An 18,537-nucleotide genomic window follows, 5' to 3' on the forward strand; every position below is an offset into this window, starting at 1 on the left:
GACATATATGTGACATATACAAAATTGGCCATTTTCCTATATTATATGTACATATATATGTACATATATACGTGCATATATGTACCTATGTGCATATATATGCACCTATATTTTTACCTAGATATTAGTAAAATTATTAAAATCTATAGCTGTTAGACAACATAAATAAAAGCCCAAAATGTAGAAATTTATTTCTTTTTATTTTTTTAAGAACAATCAAATAGTAAAAGAACAAAAATAAGACAAAAAAACTCAACAGGAAGAAAACATATATATATTTTAAGGACCTTCTCAGCTTCGTGAGCTTTGAATTGATAGATGTGCCTGTCTGCCCTCGGGTGGCTGCCGGCCACTTCTTCAATGTAGCATCTAGAAAAGACAAAAATAATAAGACAGTATAATAATAATAAATGATTATTTATTAAAACGTTTATAAACATCTGTAAACTCCATAAGGCATTAGCTTAGCCACCGGGAAATATCATGTTTGTGCTACTTACAGAAAGGCAGCATGTTAGCATGATTTACCTAAACTATGTAAATGGCATTAAAAGCCAATGTGTCACACAAGCTGACAAGAGCTAGCTGAAGTGAGGAAAATATTTACTAATATTAGTTTAATATAATCAGAATAAGAGTTATATAAGACTTAATAACTTACCCAGTTTGACCTCCTGGATTCTCTGGATTCTCATTCAAAATGCTCCCCGTTCGTCGTCAGGGCCACACAGTCTTCTTCTGAGGTAAATGTAAACTCCTCCCACTTTCCAGAACATTCTGAAGAGTTTCCTTGTCCGGGGGCGTGGCCTAGTATGTAAATTAGCCGGACTGATTTCCGTGTGATTGGCGTGTGGGCGTGTCCTGCCTCGGGTCATTAGCAGATAATGCGACAGAAATTCTAAAATGTGTTTTTTATTTAGTTAGTTCTTAGTTATTGCCTTGATAATAGAAAATATGAGCACATCATGTATGACAGTTGCCAAAGTGAGATATGAGCTAAAATGACCAGATCCTGCCATGAGCTATATAGGAGACATATCTTGTATGTACATATAGGGCTTATATGTGGATATAAAGAAGCGATACAGGAGACCTATATGGCCTGTATATGCACATATATGCACCTCAATTTTGCCTATATGCAGCATATATATTATCATATATATGCATATATACTGCATATAGGCTTCATATATGCGCATATATCCCCATATAGGTGAGGATAAATGCGCATATATACTGCATATAGGCCTTTATTAAATGCGCATATATCCTCATATAGGTCAGGATATATGTGCATATATACTGCATATAGGTGAAGATATATGCGCATATATCCTCATATAGGTGAGGATATATGTGCATATATACTGCATATAGGTGAAGATATATGCGCATATATCCTCATATAGGTGAGGATATATGTGCATATATACTGCATATAGGTGAAGATATATGTGCATATATCCTCATATAGGTGAGGATATATGCGCATATATACTGCATATAGGTTTCATATATGCGCATATATCCTCATATAGGTGAGGATATATGTGCATATATACTGCATATAGGTTTCATATATGCGCATATATCCTCATATAGGTTCTTTCCATGTGGGTTGTAGCACTAATTGGGTTATTGTCCCACTCATACTCTACACAAAACATCTGATGGTCAAAAGCATGTTAAGAAGGCCAGGAATTACTTAAATTAAATGTATACCAAGCTGTTATCAAAACTAAATGTAACCACTTTGGGCAAGAAAATATAAAACATATGCTCGGTACATAATTCCATACATGTTCTTTCATAATTCAGTATTCAATGTACAATGTTCAAAATGATAAAATAAATAAGGAAAAAAACACCGGCAGGTGGACATGGGTGTAACCTATATATAAATTATATAAATTATTATATATACAGTTTAGAGACATGCATACACTTGCAGTTTTGAGACAAAAGCATGCTTGATGTGCCTTTTCACTCTGGTGATGTTTGAAAGTAATGTAATGTCATATACTGTATTATGTTTTGATTTGTTAAGCCTGAAGGAAAGCCAAGGTGCAAATACAGTACATTGCAACACACATAAATTTATTTTAGCTGTTATAACAATATCAACAGTGATTTTGAGCCATTCTTCTTGCAAAATAGTGTCCAGGTCACCACATGATATTGGTGGAGGAAAACGTTTCCTGACTCTCCTCCAAAACACCCCAAAGTGGCTCAATATTTGGATCTGGTGCCTGTGCAGGCCATGGAAGATGTTTAACTACACTTTTTTGTTAATCAATCCACTTTGTCACCAGTCAATATATGCCATGATATTGCAGCTCAAACCATCACTGATCCACCCCCATGCTTTACTCTGGGCATGCAACAGTCTGGGTGGTACGCTTCTTTAGGGCTTTTCCACACCGTAATTCTCCCAGGTGTGGAAAAGACAAAGAAGGTGGACTCATCAGAGAAAAATACATGTTCCACATTGTCCACAGCCAAAGATTTTCCCTTCTGGCACCATTGAAACCGACATTTGGCATTGGCATTTGTGACCAAAGGTTTGGCTATAGCAGCCCGGCCATGTACATTGACCCAATAAACAGTTTTGGTGGAAACAGAAGAGTTGAGGTGCACATTTAATACTGCAGTGAGTTGGGCAGCAGTGGTTTTTGTTTTTTGATACAGACTAGGTTATGACGTGGTCATCCATCTTGCATCCACAGTTACTCCTGTTGGATGTGGTTCGCCCTTCTTGGTGGTATGCTGACATTACCCTGGATACCGTGGTACTTGATACATCACAAAGTCTTGCTGTCACAGATGCACCAGCGAAACGCACAACAACAATTTGTCCTCTTTTAAACTCTGTCACCCATAATGTTGTATGCATTGCAATTTTTTAAGCAAAACTGTGCTTTTACCCCGCTAATTAAGCCTTCACACTTTATTGTCCAACCCCTGTATTTGTTTGTTAAATCCAAAACACTGACTGCGTCCGTGAATGTCCACTTAGCACTTTGTCTGTCAAATTCATCGAGCTCAGGAAAGAACATAATACTGACTGGCATATGATTTCTTAAAATGGAACTCTGAATTATATTTTAAATAGACTTGTTCATCTGATTTAAAAAAAAAAAACTGTACAAATACTATGTGGCTATACACCCTTAATATTGCAATCTGATACATGTTTGGTACTTTAAATCCTTGTCTACGTGTTATTTCTCTTTAGGACTGGCAAATTTTCTTTGACAATCTATGTGGCTTGTGGAATCAAAAACTGAATGCTGCTTGTAATCCTTTTATCATTATAAATGCATGTTAGTGTCACTGTGTGATGCTTTAGCTCTCTTTTCATTGTTCCTCCAAACCATGTACACAAATGCACACACATTGTTTTTTTTGCCATAGCTGAAATATACAGGACATTTCTGGAGTAATTCAGTGATATTTCAGGATTAAAGAAATTCAAGTCTTTGACTGTGAATTTTTCACTTTATCCTTTAAGGATGAAGAGAAATACAAAATTACTAAGTATTAGAGTTGAATTCATAAGGGTTAGAGAGTCAGGGAGCTGTGAAGCCACATTTTGAATACAAAACAACTACAACAAGCATAATTTTGATCCTAGGGAATGATACATGCCTCTTAAACACCCTGTCTCTCATCTACTCTTTTCAAGGTGATGCTGATGATGCTGGAGGGTGTAGTATAAGTGTTGTCAAGGTGCCCCAATTAGACTCATAATCCTCTTTTTTCTTCTGTTCAGTTTCATGGCTGCATTGAGACCACTGGGACTACTGGGATGCAGAATGTGGGTCTTCTTTACCCTTGTACACCTCACTATGGATCTCTCCATGTGTGCGCCAGTGGGCACTGGGCTTAGGCTGCTCCCTCGGTCACTGCCCCGCTTACGCCCTCGTCTTCTTAACCGGGATGTACCCACTGGTCCACACTGGAGGACTCTGGCCACATGGCAGCGTGGTATCTCACATCCTGTACCAGTACTCAACCACCAAGGAAGTGGAGGAGACGGACGAGAGGGGTTAGGGTCTAAACTACGGCCACAGAGGCACAAACGTAATCTTTGTGAGAACTGCACCTCCAGGTTTCATGCCTCAAAGGGAGGTGAATCATTGGAGTTTTTGGAGGGGAGTAAAGCCGACATTGTGCAGCACTTGTTGCGACAACGTAGGCAGTTGAAGTGGGATAGTTATGACAGTTATTCACAGGAAGGAAGGACCACTACAGTGGCAGGATTTATCGACTGGGGGCCCACTGGGACGGATGATGGGGCGGACGACGAGGTGAAAATTATCCCTAAAACCACGGCCACTACAAAGGCCACTACCACCACTACAACAACCACTACAACTACCACGACCACACGTAGCCCACAAAGGACTCACGTGGTGGTCACCACCACTCGTCCGAAAAGGCTGAGTACCACACAGTCTGCTGTTAATCTCGGTGTGACCCCCAAGCCACAGAAGCCAATTGGAGACACACCAGGTAAGAACACTTACAAAGTTATGCTAAATTTTAGTAGGTGCAACTTATAAAGATATTGGAGATCTTGTTCACGTATGATAGCGTTAAGGTATATTACGGACACTTGCATTTAGTAATTACATGATAGAGCGATACGTGATATGTGTAAAGAAAACTATAGCAGTGCATGATAATGCTACATATGGTTTATGATACCAATATTCAATTTTGTACACTAATTAAGAAAATTCTTGACACATACAAATCATACACATAACCCAAAATTTATTATTTATCTTTAATTAATAATTATGTTTGCTTAATTGTTTAGTTTAAATTCTGCATAAAGATTTTATTAGAGGATGCTAAAGGATTATCTGTTTCCCAGATTATGTTTGTCACTGAATAATATTTTTAGCCATTTAAACGAAATGACGTTTCTCGATTACAAATGCATTTTTCTTAGCTTTTAAATGAACAACATTCACTTCATTTCAAACACTGTATTAAATAAATTTAATATTCAGTGTCATTTTCCCATAAATCTGCATTTTAATATTATAATAAACTGACCATTGAGTGTAATTTAACAGCAGAACTAAAAAAAAAAATACTAAAGTAAATTTATTAGTTTATGAATATGATATGATAAAGAAAAAAATCCTGTATTCACATGGAGACTTGCCTCCGCTGTCACATAGCCTAGATCGTGGACATACTGTATCATGGCTAACCTGTTGATGCTCAGGCTTTTTGCCACCACAAGAAATCTATTATCAGCATCGACATGAATCAAGTAAAAAATGGCATCTTGTTGAGCTTGTCATTATAGAAGTGGAAACTGTTCTCTGTATGGCTTAAGTTCTCAAACTTAAAAGCAGTTTGTCTATAATTTTTTTAAATCCTGAAAGCAGGATTAATTTATATTACAGACTAGTTCACATTGCAGACAAGGTGTCAAGAGCTATTACAGTCCATGCTTTTACTATATTTTGTCTGTGTATATATTTGTTTAAGATTTTATAGTCTCTGCAGACAGTTTTCACTATATACAAAGTCTTTACCCTGAGATTTAAAATGAATAATGAAAGTTTAACTTTCGATAAACTGTCTGGCTGTAAAAAGGTGATAATACCCACAATCACTCTGAGATGAAAAGCACAACATAATTAAGTTCAGTTTATGAAAGTCATACTTCATATGGAGATTTACAAACCTAACCATGTTAGGTCCTACAGTATACTGTACTGTATATTGGGAATCAATATTTTTTTCTGTTTTCCTTCCTAAAAAAAAATTTGTACAGAATCTACAATTGAAATATTTCTATTGTACTCGTCCTTGCTTTTTTGATAACGTTTAAACCTGCCTAGAAGCGTGGCTTAGGAATTAAATTAACTTCCAGATATAAATGTGACTGCAGTTGGCATGTACAGTACTGTAGCTATCTGTGTGGATCTGAATAAGCCATTGGAATGTGGTGTGGTGTTGAGCAGGAGTGTAGATGGCACTTTCTTAGTAAACCGTTTTAATATGATGCTGAAGTAAGGAAGGTTTTTTGGTAATTACTTAAGTTAATATGCTTTATTTAACTAAGTGCCTGTTTACTATTGTCCAGTTATGCTATTCATATATTCCATAAGTTCCCAATATTCTTGACTAGGCAGCAAGTCAAATTATGATTATGATTATGATTATGATTATTATTATTATTATTATTATTATTATATTTATTATTATTATTATATATATTTTTTTTTTATTTAAGGTCAATTTCATTAGTTAAAACCACTGGTTAATAGAGCAGTGAACCATGTGCAGACTATCAATTTAATTCAATTAGATTTTTTATTATTATTATGATTTTTAAATCATTTAGACTTGATAGCACTAATGTTTCTTGTCTGATTTATTTCTTTTAACTTCTTTTTTTACAGGTTTTAAACCATTTAAAACTAGTTAACGTATCTTATATGGATTGAAGTGCTGTAGAACTAGTATCTTATACAAACTAATTTTTTTTTTTCTGATAATCTATTGCACAAAACTCCAGTCCAGGGGGTGGCATAATTGCACTAATGCCCATAAATTCAAAAAGTAGAAAAATCAAATCTGACCCATGAATTCAATTAATCGATTTAATCAACAAAATATCGAGTAAATTGCCTAATCAATTTAAGCACACAGTTCTATTAATTACTTTTTACATTATAATTTTTTTTTCTTAAATAAAAAAAAATCTGTACCCGGTTTGAAGATTGTTAATTGTTTTATTGTTCTAAAAGTTTCAATCTGCAAATAAACTTTGGATTAACATCTGGAATTACTGTATTTGGTGACTTTTCTAATTTACGGTGTCAGAGGCTCAAGGGCATTCTATTTTTGTTTTCCTTTCCTGAATAATATAATTTTTATTTAGAGATGCATTATACTCACTCAGGCATGGTCTATAGTGCTTTATTCTACATACAGAGTCTCAGGGGATTTGCAGCCTATCCCAGGAGACTTAGGGCATGATGCAGAGTACACCCTGGATCGTTTGTACACTTACGCTAACTTACACACTACAGGCAATTTGGGAATGCCAGTTAGCTTTATCTGCATGTCTTGGACAGTGGGAGGAAACCCAGGCACCCGTAGGAAACCCACCAAGCACGGGGAGAACACGCAAACTCCTTGCACATAGACCTGTGGCAGGACTCAAACCGGGACCCTGTAGGTGCTAGGCGACAGTGCTAACTACTCTGCCACAGTGCTGCCGGATGCATCATACTGTTCACTTTAAACTTCATTTAATTAAGTTACACTTAGTGTCCACTTATTAAGAGATTTGTACACCTCCACATTCTGTGTAAACCCTGGAGAGTGTTCCCAGGAGATCAGTCATTACTGGAATACTCAAACCAGCCCATCTGGCCCCAACAACCATATCACGGTTAAAGTAACAGATATCAGACTTTCTCTCCATTCTGATTCTTGGCCCGCACCTACATTATTTGAGCATTCTGCTGCTGCCACATGATTGCCTATTTGGACCACTGCATAAATGAGCAGGTGTTTGTTGTAAAGTGGATGGTGAGCGTATTATTGATCATAAATTATGTTTTAATATAGTACAGAGAAAGCTTTTTATTCATTTATACTTTCTATACAAACGTGTGTGCATGTGGAATCAACACAAACAAGATTTAAGTTTTTCTGTGAAAACAGCTGTCAAAATTACTGCATAATGAAATGTAGTGACACCAGAGTCTGCACTGCTGATCCTAGCAATTTCAAAGCACAGCCGGTGACATTGTCATTTTATCAACGTTCAAGGCTGCTTAGAAATTTCATATATCCATTTTCTGCTGAATTTCACCTGTTGTGTGTCTCTTAAGGACACAGAGCTCTTTTACTGCATGCAAGCTGCTCCATCAAAAGCGAACATTTGCCAAGTCTCAGTGCAGATCTTATCCAAGGCTTTAAGTCTGAGGTGTGACAACCTCAACCCAGTGACAACCTTGTCACTAAAAAGTGATGTATCTTAATGTATCAGCTATTTTGTATCAGAATAAATAGATATCCAAGGTTGGGATGAAATAAAATCAGCATTTATAACTGTAGGTATATAAAGGCAGTGATAACTTTTGAAAAGGCAGCAAACAGTAACTTTTACCTTGGCCTGTTGCCTTCTCGTTTTAGTTTGTCTGCTTTAATCAATTTTCAATAAACCGCAACATACTTTTGTGTTCTCTGCCTATGCTTCATGCCGAAAGAATTTGCATTTATACAATCTCACTTTTCAATGTGTACTAAGCTATTAACTTGAAGACTTTTCTCACTAATCCGGCTACAGTGGACGTAGGTTTCTGTAAAAGTAAAAGAGCTTAGGAGAAGGCCCATAGACACTTCAAATCCAATCATCTGACAATTTGCTGACAAATGCTACTTTGAAAGCCCTATATACTGTATGAACCAGGGGCTATCTACTAGAGAAGTCTAGATTCAGCTATTTTTGGTGTGGAAATTCATGTATCGTCACACTGACTTTTTTAAAATAGATTTTTTATTTGTTTATGTTTGCATTTGAAATTGTAATATATTGCATTACAATTGACAAACACATTGGCAGGCAGTACAGCATTCTGTGTGGTAGGGGCGGAATATTTGCTTAGTTTGTTATATATCCTATCCATATATATATATATATATATATATATATATATATATATATATGCACTCAGGATATTTATAGAATCATAATACTTTCAGAATATCAGGGACAAATGGTATCTTATGTCTCATGAACTCAGGTCTTGCTGTTTTAATTGGACCTATCTTGGACTTATAAACATTTGTAATTGGTCTTGTAAAGCATGATATTTGTCTTGACTGATTTTTAAAATCTATTGCCCAAAATATTCTGCAGAATTCTTAAATACACAAGAGAATTTGCTCATTTTAAAATCATTTATGAATTTGAAGTAAAGGCTTAGCCTTAAAAAACATTTAATAGTTAGTGGTTCAAATCTTGCTTTTGGTATGTACACAGTTCAAAGACGTGCCTTTCCAAATTTCCTGTAGTGTATCGAGTTGTATCAGTTGTTTGTGCTTGTGTCCTGTGATGAGTTGGCAACCCACTCAGGATGTACCCTGCCTTGTGCCTTGCAGGACTCTGTCTTGACTTGTACTTATATCTTAGAAAAAATAGTTATGCCCCAATACATTATCGCTATACGATAACTTGATGCTTTTGTCTACCATGTCTCCTGAATACAAGATGTAGGCTATTCTAATATATCATATACTAGGAGTTTGGTCTCTGTTTAGGACCCAGGCTTCGAATTTCCTGACATTTACAATAGATCGTGCAGCTCTACAAGACAGGTTCAGTTCACGAACAGCTACGTGTCTTCCCCTGGAAAGAGCTTTTCAGTTGTGGTGGGTCAAAGGGAGCATCCATACCTGCTGTTGAACATCTGTTTTCACTTTCTCACATTTCTTGAAATAACCCAGACTCACACTCAGCTATTGTGAAGTCTTGTCCCAGATTCCATTCTGTCGAGTTACTGAGCCTTTCTCATTGCAAGCCTGTTTCCATGGTATTAACCTTAGTCCGTTTAATTCTTCATTAAGTCTCCCCTGGTGCTTACCTGTTTTGCAGCTCAGCTGACCTTTTTCCTTTTTTTCTGCTTTACATTTATTGCCTTCCCCATTTGGTTCAAATCTGTTTTCATAAAGCTTAAGCCAGCATCTGCATTCTCCCTTCTGTGCTTTTTGACACACAGACTTCATCCAGCTAGATTTTTAAATATAATTTCCATTTACTGTACGTCGCGTCATTTTAAATACTTTAACATTCGAAAATACAGGGTGTTTTAAAAACTTACGTAATTTTGTAGTCTAATAACATAGCCGATTCTCGCTTAAATGATCTGTGTTAAACTTATGTTTTACATTTAATTCTGTGTTGCTATGCAACAGGAACTTGAAGATGAGGAGTTTGAAAAGCATCTTGCTTTCAGCGGTGATACCACATTGCATACGAATGGCAAATTCATAATGTTAGCATTTAAGGGGGAAAAAAATCCCCGTGCTACAGCACATGAGGGGCTCGACTAAAGTGAATGTGTTGGAGCTGGACTACCGACTTGGCATGTGTCATGTCACAGAATGTGCACATATTAAACATTTAATGCAATCTATATCCATTTATAACAAAACAGATTTTTATAAAATATTGAGTGAGTTAAGAAATGTTATTAATGATTAAGTTAATGGAAGAAACCAGATACAATCTATTCACAAAAAGCCATCATCTTTATTATTCTAATTAAGTGTGTCTATGTCACACTGTATATTTTATCTACTGTATAAGCCTTTCTAGTTTGATCTATAGCGCACCTGTCTTTAATAAAACATTCATTTAGAGTCCCGTTAGGATCCGAGCGTGATCAGTTACACAAAGTTTTAGGTTTCTTCATTTAATTTCAATTTAGTATAATTGTGTTTGTTCTTTGGCTGTAATAGTGATTAAACTTTAATAAATCCACAGGTGCTCAATTTTTTTTATTGGGTCTGTATATTGTGCAATACCATAAAAAAAAAAAAAAATATATATATATATATATATATATATATATATATATATATATATGGTATACAGATTTAATGCCACTTTATTGTGTTAGTGTATTTAATTACTGTAGGTACAGTAGTACAAAAAAAATTCCAATAAAAGAATTCTCATTAAGATAGCTTGAGTATTTGTTCTCAGATTTGCAATGTATTCTGTGTATATTCCATACTCACCATATTACAAATAAGACAAAGAAACAGTCTCTCTAGTAGAAATGTGTTAGTTCCCATGTGTATGCATGTTTTCTCAATTTATTATAAATAACTTTTTTATGAACTGTAAATGAATATATTACAGAATACATTTAGGAATACTTTTTCAAAGTATTGAGCTCAACTCTGTATAGAGCTAGAGAGTTATACTGTGTTTATGCATGTGCATATGTGTGTGTGTGTGTGTGTACGTGTCTGTCTGTCTTTATCACTGGAGCACGTATTGTGGATGCTGCCAGATGGAAGTGTCAGACTCAGCGTGGCTGTGATGATTTAAGCCTCACACATACCTGCTGTTCTCCTCAGTGAGCTCTTTATCACACCACCCATCCCTTTCCTTGGTCTATAGGCTAATTACATATTTTGTAAGAAGCTAAATTATGCATATATCTGAAATGAAGTGTGCTTAAGAATTGATGATAATATTAACAAGTTGGATAAAATTCAGAAAGGCACTTTATAAAATACAGTGGACATATTGATGACGCTACAGGGGGACATCCCACCACAGCTTGGCCAGTCTTGAGCATTACAATTATTATAGACTTTAAATGATCCAATTTAAAATAATCCTACAATATGCAAATCTTCTGGTCAGTTTGATTATTTCAAAATGCCTTTTATAGGGAAGAGATGTGACCATATCCAGTCATCACTTTAAGACTGCACTAAACTGTAAAGCCAGGGGACACTTTTGGGACACCCAATATCATGGTGTATTTAGTATATCATTTTGTACATGAAGACTTAATCATGGACTTTCTGGTTTTATTGCAGGTAGACACTTAATATTTTTAGGTAAGCTTTCAAGGCAATGAAAGAAATCAAGTAGCTTTGTCCTGAGTAACTTTATTATGTCTTAAGTAATACAATCACGGTCACTTGAGCACATATTTGACCACTTCCCTCTGTCTTCCAGAGAACATACTCTGTACAGTAATTGAATTATGCAGTAAAGCCTTCCACACTGGAGACCAAGGCATTCACGGTAATTGATGCTGAGCTCTCCATTCCTTCTCAGCTCTTCTTCATACGTTTCTCTCCAGCTCTCTTTTTGCCTTTCTCTTTGCGTTCACCAGCATTAAGTGTTTTGGCTTGCCATGGCTCAGTGGCAATCAACTGAGACTGACATCAGCGTTAATTGGCAATTGCAAAACATCAGCAGGTGCAATAAGAGGCTTCCTCTGGCCAGGTTGAGAGTGTGGGATGAACAACGAAGAGCGAAGATGATCAATAAGAGAGAAAGAAAGAGAGGAAAAAAGAGGGGTGAAGAGTGGATTGGATAGGTGGAGAGATGCTGTAAGAAAACCATTTATTGAGCAAATGCATACATGTAGAAGAAACAAATAAAAATTGGTGACAAATGTCTGGAGAGAGACTGTGCATTGTTCTGTGCATTTCCCTGAAACAATGTTAAATTTCCTATTTCCTTCTCTCTTTGTTCTCTGTATCTATGCAACTTCTCTCTCTTTGTCCTCCCTGTCTTTCACTAGAGCATGTTAAATGGCTCTTGTTTTTTGATGTAAAGTATATGATATGTGTTTACATATATTAACTCGAGGATCAAGAATTAAAATACAGTGATACCAAACTTACTCTGTTTTCCACTTCAATGTGATATCAAAAAAATATTACCAACATTACCAATTTCCTACACTATAATTATATTTAGTAGACCTCACGTAACCTCTTGGCACTGGCTGCTTTAAGAATTAAACTGAGAGTGGCTCCGTTTTTCTTCCTGCTGTGGTCCTTGCTGACAATCTTGGTGCTAACTCTTTACTAATTCTTGCAAAAAAAAAAAAAAAAAAACGCCTCCTGAAAGGCTTGCTTCATGTGCTTGTATGCCTTAAATGTTTCAGGTAAATGAACACAAAATTTCAGTTTTTATATTGGGGGGCTTGTTATGCTGAGGATGCACTGAACCTCTTTTTAGAAACATTTGCCCCTTCTCACAGAATGGCTACATTTTCAATACCTTGTTACAATGGTGGGTATATTAGGCAGCAAGTAAACGTTTTGTTCCTGAAGTTGATGTGTAGGAACCATAAAACAATGGCCAAGCATAAGGATTTAAGTGACTTCAACAAAGGCCAAATTGTAATTTCTAGAAGACTGCTCCTGGTCTACGGTGGTCAGGACATACTAAAAGTGATCCAAGGAAGGAAAACCTGTGAACTGGCAATGGGCTCATGAGCGGCACAGGCTGGCGCGTGTAGCCCGAAGGCTGGCCCGTGTCTGCTAGCACAGATCAAACTGATAATATGGTCAATGCTGGTTGTGGGGTATCAGGTATCAGAACACACAGTACATTACTATTATGGTGTCAAAAGGGGCGGACCTACTCAATATTAGCCAGGTGGTCATAATGTTATGGCTGATCTGTGTATTTTTTTTCCATTCGCACATATCAAGCACACTTTCAACATATTAATAACTTAATTTTAAATAATTAACTGTAAATAAGACCTAACTGCAACCAGTAGAATCACCAGTAGAGGTCGTGTAGTAATGATGTTTATGAATAACCAAATAACGACGTTTTTATTTAGTCATTTTAAGGGACAAATGTGACAAAGCACTTCTGTATCATAGCTGCAATGAGTCAGGTGGGAATTTAAGATTAGACTAATGTATTTGATTGATATCAGCTTTAAAGTAAAGGGTATGGATTGGCGAGAGCATATTATTTGTAATTTGTAATGAGCACTGTGTAAGATACAAGCAGATACAGATTATGATTTAGTGCTGACAGTCTCACTATCAAAAAAGGCAGAAAGAGGAACATCTGATGTGGCCCTCAAGAAAGCAGAAGGAAGAGATGGATAAGAGTGAGAGAGAAACTTGGGGCATGCTTTATATACAGTACAAGGTCACAAGGACTGCACGAAATATTACTGTAGATAGACTTGACCTTGTGGAGCCATTTACGGGGTTAGTGCTGAAAGGGTACTGAGGGTACGGTTAGGTTTGGATGCAGTCATAGAGTGAAAGGGCTGTTTAATCAGTAAAAGGTCGTTACAACCATAAAAAGGCTAAAGTGTGCGTTTGTACAGTATCAATGTGCTTTGTACCTGACAAGGAAGGACAGGACAGAATGCATCCTTTTCTTATAATTAGAAACATGCACGAAAAGTTTTTACCCAAAGTTCAAGCAGAACGAGGAGTGAAGGTTAAGATGTAGTGAGGGCAATACCCTTCCCCTGCGGCTCTCCTGCAATAAAAAAAAAAAAAAAAAAGCATGGCTGGCTATCTTACTTTTGAGGGTCTGTTGGTTGGCAAGATTTCTATCTTGTCTATTCTTTCAGACAAATGGGAGAAAGAGCTTTTCAAAAGTTACCCTCCACACTCTGACAGATAACGGTGCTATCCAATTCCAAATAAAGATGGAAAATGTGAGCTTTCTCTCAGTTATAAGGAATAGAGTGCTGGAGGCTCAGCCACATGCAGTTAGAAAACCGGGACAGATGTAATTTTCTTTAAGATATAGTTCTCTATCTGTGTGGCTTCTTAAAGCTTCTGCAGAGGCTTAGCCGAATTGTTTGTTTAAGAAAAGACTCATGTTCTTATTTCTCCCATAAGTTTCAATGATGTGACGCGTTAAGAAAATGTCCTAAATAAATGCCAAAAGAAGAGTCGATGGATTCTTTTTCTCAATCTTTTTTTTTTATTATTGGTTGCTAGATGTCATTAGAAGTAAAGTTAAAACATAAGTTATTTTATAAATGGCTTCCTAAACGCACATATGATCGCTTTTGGAAATACATTTAAGCACCGCACATTTCGACTCTTTTGCCCTTGACAGGCACATGGGGAGTCTGTAAGACTTTCCTCAAGCTAATAATTTTATTATAGTTACAGAGAGACTGAGAAAGAGGGTAAGAGAGAAATCTTTATAGACCCCCAGATCTCATCAGAAATTATTCTGTCACTTTATTCTCCCACAGTGAGTCATATTTTCTTGCGCTATAAAATTTCATCATTCGTATTAAAAAGTAAATTGAGTTTGGAGATTACTGGGGAGAGAATCTGAAATGTCTGTCACATGCATTTGGATCAGAGTAGGTATTAAAAAAAAGCCAATCAAATCTGGCCGATGCATAGAAGCTTTTTGTACAGGATTTTCTTTCATTTCAGTACTGTTCATCCTAAACATTTATGGAGTTACATTAAATGCATCAGGATTGGAACTGTAATTTTCTTTGAAGCTTTATGTGAATATAAGGCTTGGAATTTTCTCAGAACAGCAGAGAGTTTATGTAACAACAAATTGCACATGCATTATGTTTCAGCTATCAGAAATTCAGCTTTAATTGAACTGAAACCCAGTAGATGTTTTCTTTAATTTAGCCATGTTTTTTTTTATTCGCAATGTTGATCATTAATTACATCCATATTTAACAAATAATTAAATAAATACTATGAGTAAGTGTAATGAGCTTCATAAACGTACAACAGAGCAACAAATTTATACAAAATGGTGTAGAAAACAACAACATAAGGGAGTAACCCAATTAGAACTGGTGAGAACAGTGATCAGACCGAAGGGGGCTGAAGCAGTACTGTCCTGGTAGTATCTACCATTGTACCACATTGGATCACATCATACGATTGTCATGTGCTTGTGCCAATTAATCTCAAATGTTTTATGTAGTTCATGTTCTGAGGTTTAAAGTCAAACACAATCTGCACTTCTGCACCCTCCCCTCCAGTTCATGACACAAAGCAGGATCTATAAATGGATGCATTTTTTTTTTTACTTCCAGCAAGCCATCATAGAAAGGAACAGTCTGACCTGGAGAGGAGAATGGACTAGTGCCATGTTGGAATGGCTTGACACTATGCACCCCCTTAGGAAATTTGTTGAGGAGTGTGCCACTGACCAGGAGAGAGCAATCTCACACCGTTCTTGCTTCACTGAGGAAGTCACCCTGCTTTTTTGCTCCACTGAGGATATCCCCAAGCCCTCTGCCTTACAAAGGATGTGCTTTGGCTCATGGCTCACCATGGGCAACAGTCCATATCCCTGTGTTTCTTGGACATTGCCACACCACCCAACTCCACTTTGGGTGTCACTTGGCCTCCCTACTCAGCTTTTTTTCATTGTACATCCTTCTCCCTTTTTATGCGGGGAACATTGCTGCCCCCTTGCTTTGGAAAGAAACTTTCCGCCCTTCTGACATTAAGATGTCTCTCCCCTTTTTAGCACCATGGAGAGCTCCTCTTCTGGCCTTACTCATTTCTCCTTCTGTAATCAAGGGTTCTGTCATCGCTAAAGTTCTGCTCACCAATGATGTGCTGGGTCAGTTTTTGATTCTGGACTGTTTATAGAATTAAATGATTTAGGTAAATGTCCAAAAGTTACATAGCCAAAAATCGTCATTCCTCGAAAATATATAACATCTTTGCCGGATAATACAGTCCGCTTACACTTTCCAAAATTCTTTTTTTTTTTTTTTTTTTTTTTTTTGCCAAGAAAATTTAAGAGAGTGGAGCATGGCTTGTGATGATAATTTGTGCAAGGAGAAAGCCTGCACAAAGAGTGGTACATTGTTAAGGAATTTGTACAGTATATTTTACATCAAGCACAACTGTCTATATCTATAATTGGCTGAGCAAATTTAGAAAACAATAAAAACAATAGGGGTTTTGGGCCCAGCGGACTGATCATATTGGCTGTTTGGGGGGAAAAAAAGAAACTTTAAGCTGTTATTTAAAAAAGATTTTGTTCCTAGTCATTTCGTTCTATATTTTGTAAACCAGTGATCAGATGAAATTAGAATTTGGATTAATTTTTTGTGTGTGTCTTGAAATTATAGCTCACATTCCGATGTTCACTGTTCACATTGACTAATTTGTTCATGCTTTGTTTTGTAGAGATTATTGCTACTCTTGCTTAAGACTACATTGTATATGTTTGCTTAGGTTTTATGTGATATATAGTTTAAGATTGTTTTTTTTTAAAGCAAAGAATTTTGGTAGTAATTCAAACCACGTTATTGGATTTTATACCATCGTTTCTCCAATTCAAAGTTTGATTTTTTTACAACCAGATGAATTCCTTTTTTTTCCGCCTGCATTTCTTAAAGATTATTTTTCAAGCCTTGAAGTCAGACCATAATAGAGCTACATCCGAGTTTCACAAAATGTGCAGACAGATATCAAGTTTAAATATTACTCTGATGCAACGTTATACACTTTCCTGCCAAACTCTCCTTGAGGCATCTAGTAATTTAAAATTTCCAGCTAGTTTGGCCATTAATTTGCTTGACTCCACCACTAGCACACCAGCTTTGGATAAGCAAAGTCTGTTAAATCAATTAATTTATGCTTGTAGTGCAATTTAAAAATGTTATGTTTGTTAAGTAGAAAATTTCATCTAAGCAGACTTAGCTCAATGAGACATTTCAAAAAGAGAGAGAAAAGGAGAGAGAGAGAATAAAAAGAATTTATCCTCTCTTTTTTAAAAAAGTATTGCATGGAACGTTTTTGATATACATCAGACATTTCCTGCCTTGAACAATTATTACTGTGATAACTGTATCTTGCTGTACGCTGTAAAAAAATAATTGTCAGCTGTGGTTGTCAGAAGTTTACCGTAAAAAATATGGTCGCAAAGTTTTTGGTTGTACGGGATTGCACTCATTATCCTGTATATTTTACAGATTTTAATTTAAATTATTCCTGTCAAATTCCAGGGTTTACACTGTAACAAATACGGATCATAACCATGTTTTTTACAGTTCAGAACTGCCTAATTCAAAGATTTTAAAGTTGTAATAATAATGGATAATTTTCATCTTTTTTACAGAACTCACTCACTCATCGTCTATACAACTTTATCCTGTATATTGGGGGGAGGGGGTGGGGGTGTACCTGGAGGAAACCCAACAAGCACAGGGAGAACGTACAAACTCCATGCACACAGAGACAGGAATCGAGCCTGGCCGGGAATCGAAACCGGACCCTGGACGTGCAAGGCGACAGTGTTAACCACTACACCACCATGCTTGCTACACAATTGCTGTCTTTGTTGGACAATTTTTTTATTATGAATAACCACAGTGAATTCATTTAGCAATTCTGTGATAGCATCATTTTATCACACTAGCTGGGAGCTAAAATAGAAAGTTACATTGCTAAGCATTCGGATTTTAAGGTTAAGAAACTATTAAGAGCACTTTTATACTAATTAATGAATACAAACCTAAATCAAATTATCAAAACCCATCAAAAAAAGACTCAGACATCAGCATGGTCCCATGTATATTTTAATAAAAACAGCAAAACAATATTAAAATTTTCAAAATCAAATATACAAATGTCAGGGTGGACATTTTTAAGCGTTTTGGGCAGACCTAAATCTAAGCATATAATATTATAGAAGGGCTTTTATTACAACTTTACACAAAAAGAATTTCACACATATGTTTAAATTGTTTATGTTCTCTGTCCTGCATTGTGATTTTTAAGTGCACACTGCACTGGGGTGTTAAATATGTTCATGTATGTTGTAATGGGTTTGGCACAAGGGGGGCAATTTAAAAAAGGAAAAGGCATAATTTTACTTAGGTTCGAAAAGGGTTAGAAGAGGGAGGAAGGGAAAAAGGGAAGGAAAGGTGTGCACATGCAGGTCTGGTAGCAAGTGCCCTGCTGGCATGCGAGCACAGGCTGGTGAGCGGTGGCGGCGGGCAAAGTGGCGCGTGC

The 18,537-nt window shown here is 36.4% G+C and overlaps 1 protein-coding gene across 1 annotated transcript in view; it reads left to right on the forward strand.

Moving 5' to 3' along the window:
- ajap1 (adherens junctions associated protein 1) overlaps window positions 1-18,537 on the forward strand; it is a 71,595-nt gene that overhangs the window by 32,981 nt on the left and 20,077 nt on the right. Inside the window, exon 2 of the mRNA XM_053504734.1 lies at window positions 3,776-4,518. Within this exon, the coding sequence (XP_053360709.1) occupies window positions 3,776-4,518 (743 nt within the window). The remainder of the gene's footprint in view (window positions 1-3,775; window positions 4,519-18,537) is intronic.

Source organism: Clarias gariepinus, chromosome 9 (assembly GCF_024256425.1).
Source record: "Clarias gariepinus isolate MV-2021 ecotype Netherlands chromosome 9, CGAR_prim_01v2, whole genome shotgun sequence".
NCBI lineage: Eukaryota > Metazoa > Chordata > Actinopteri > Siluriformes > Clariidae > Clarias > Clarias gariepinus.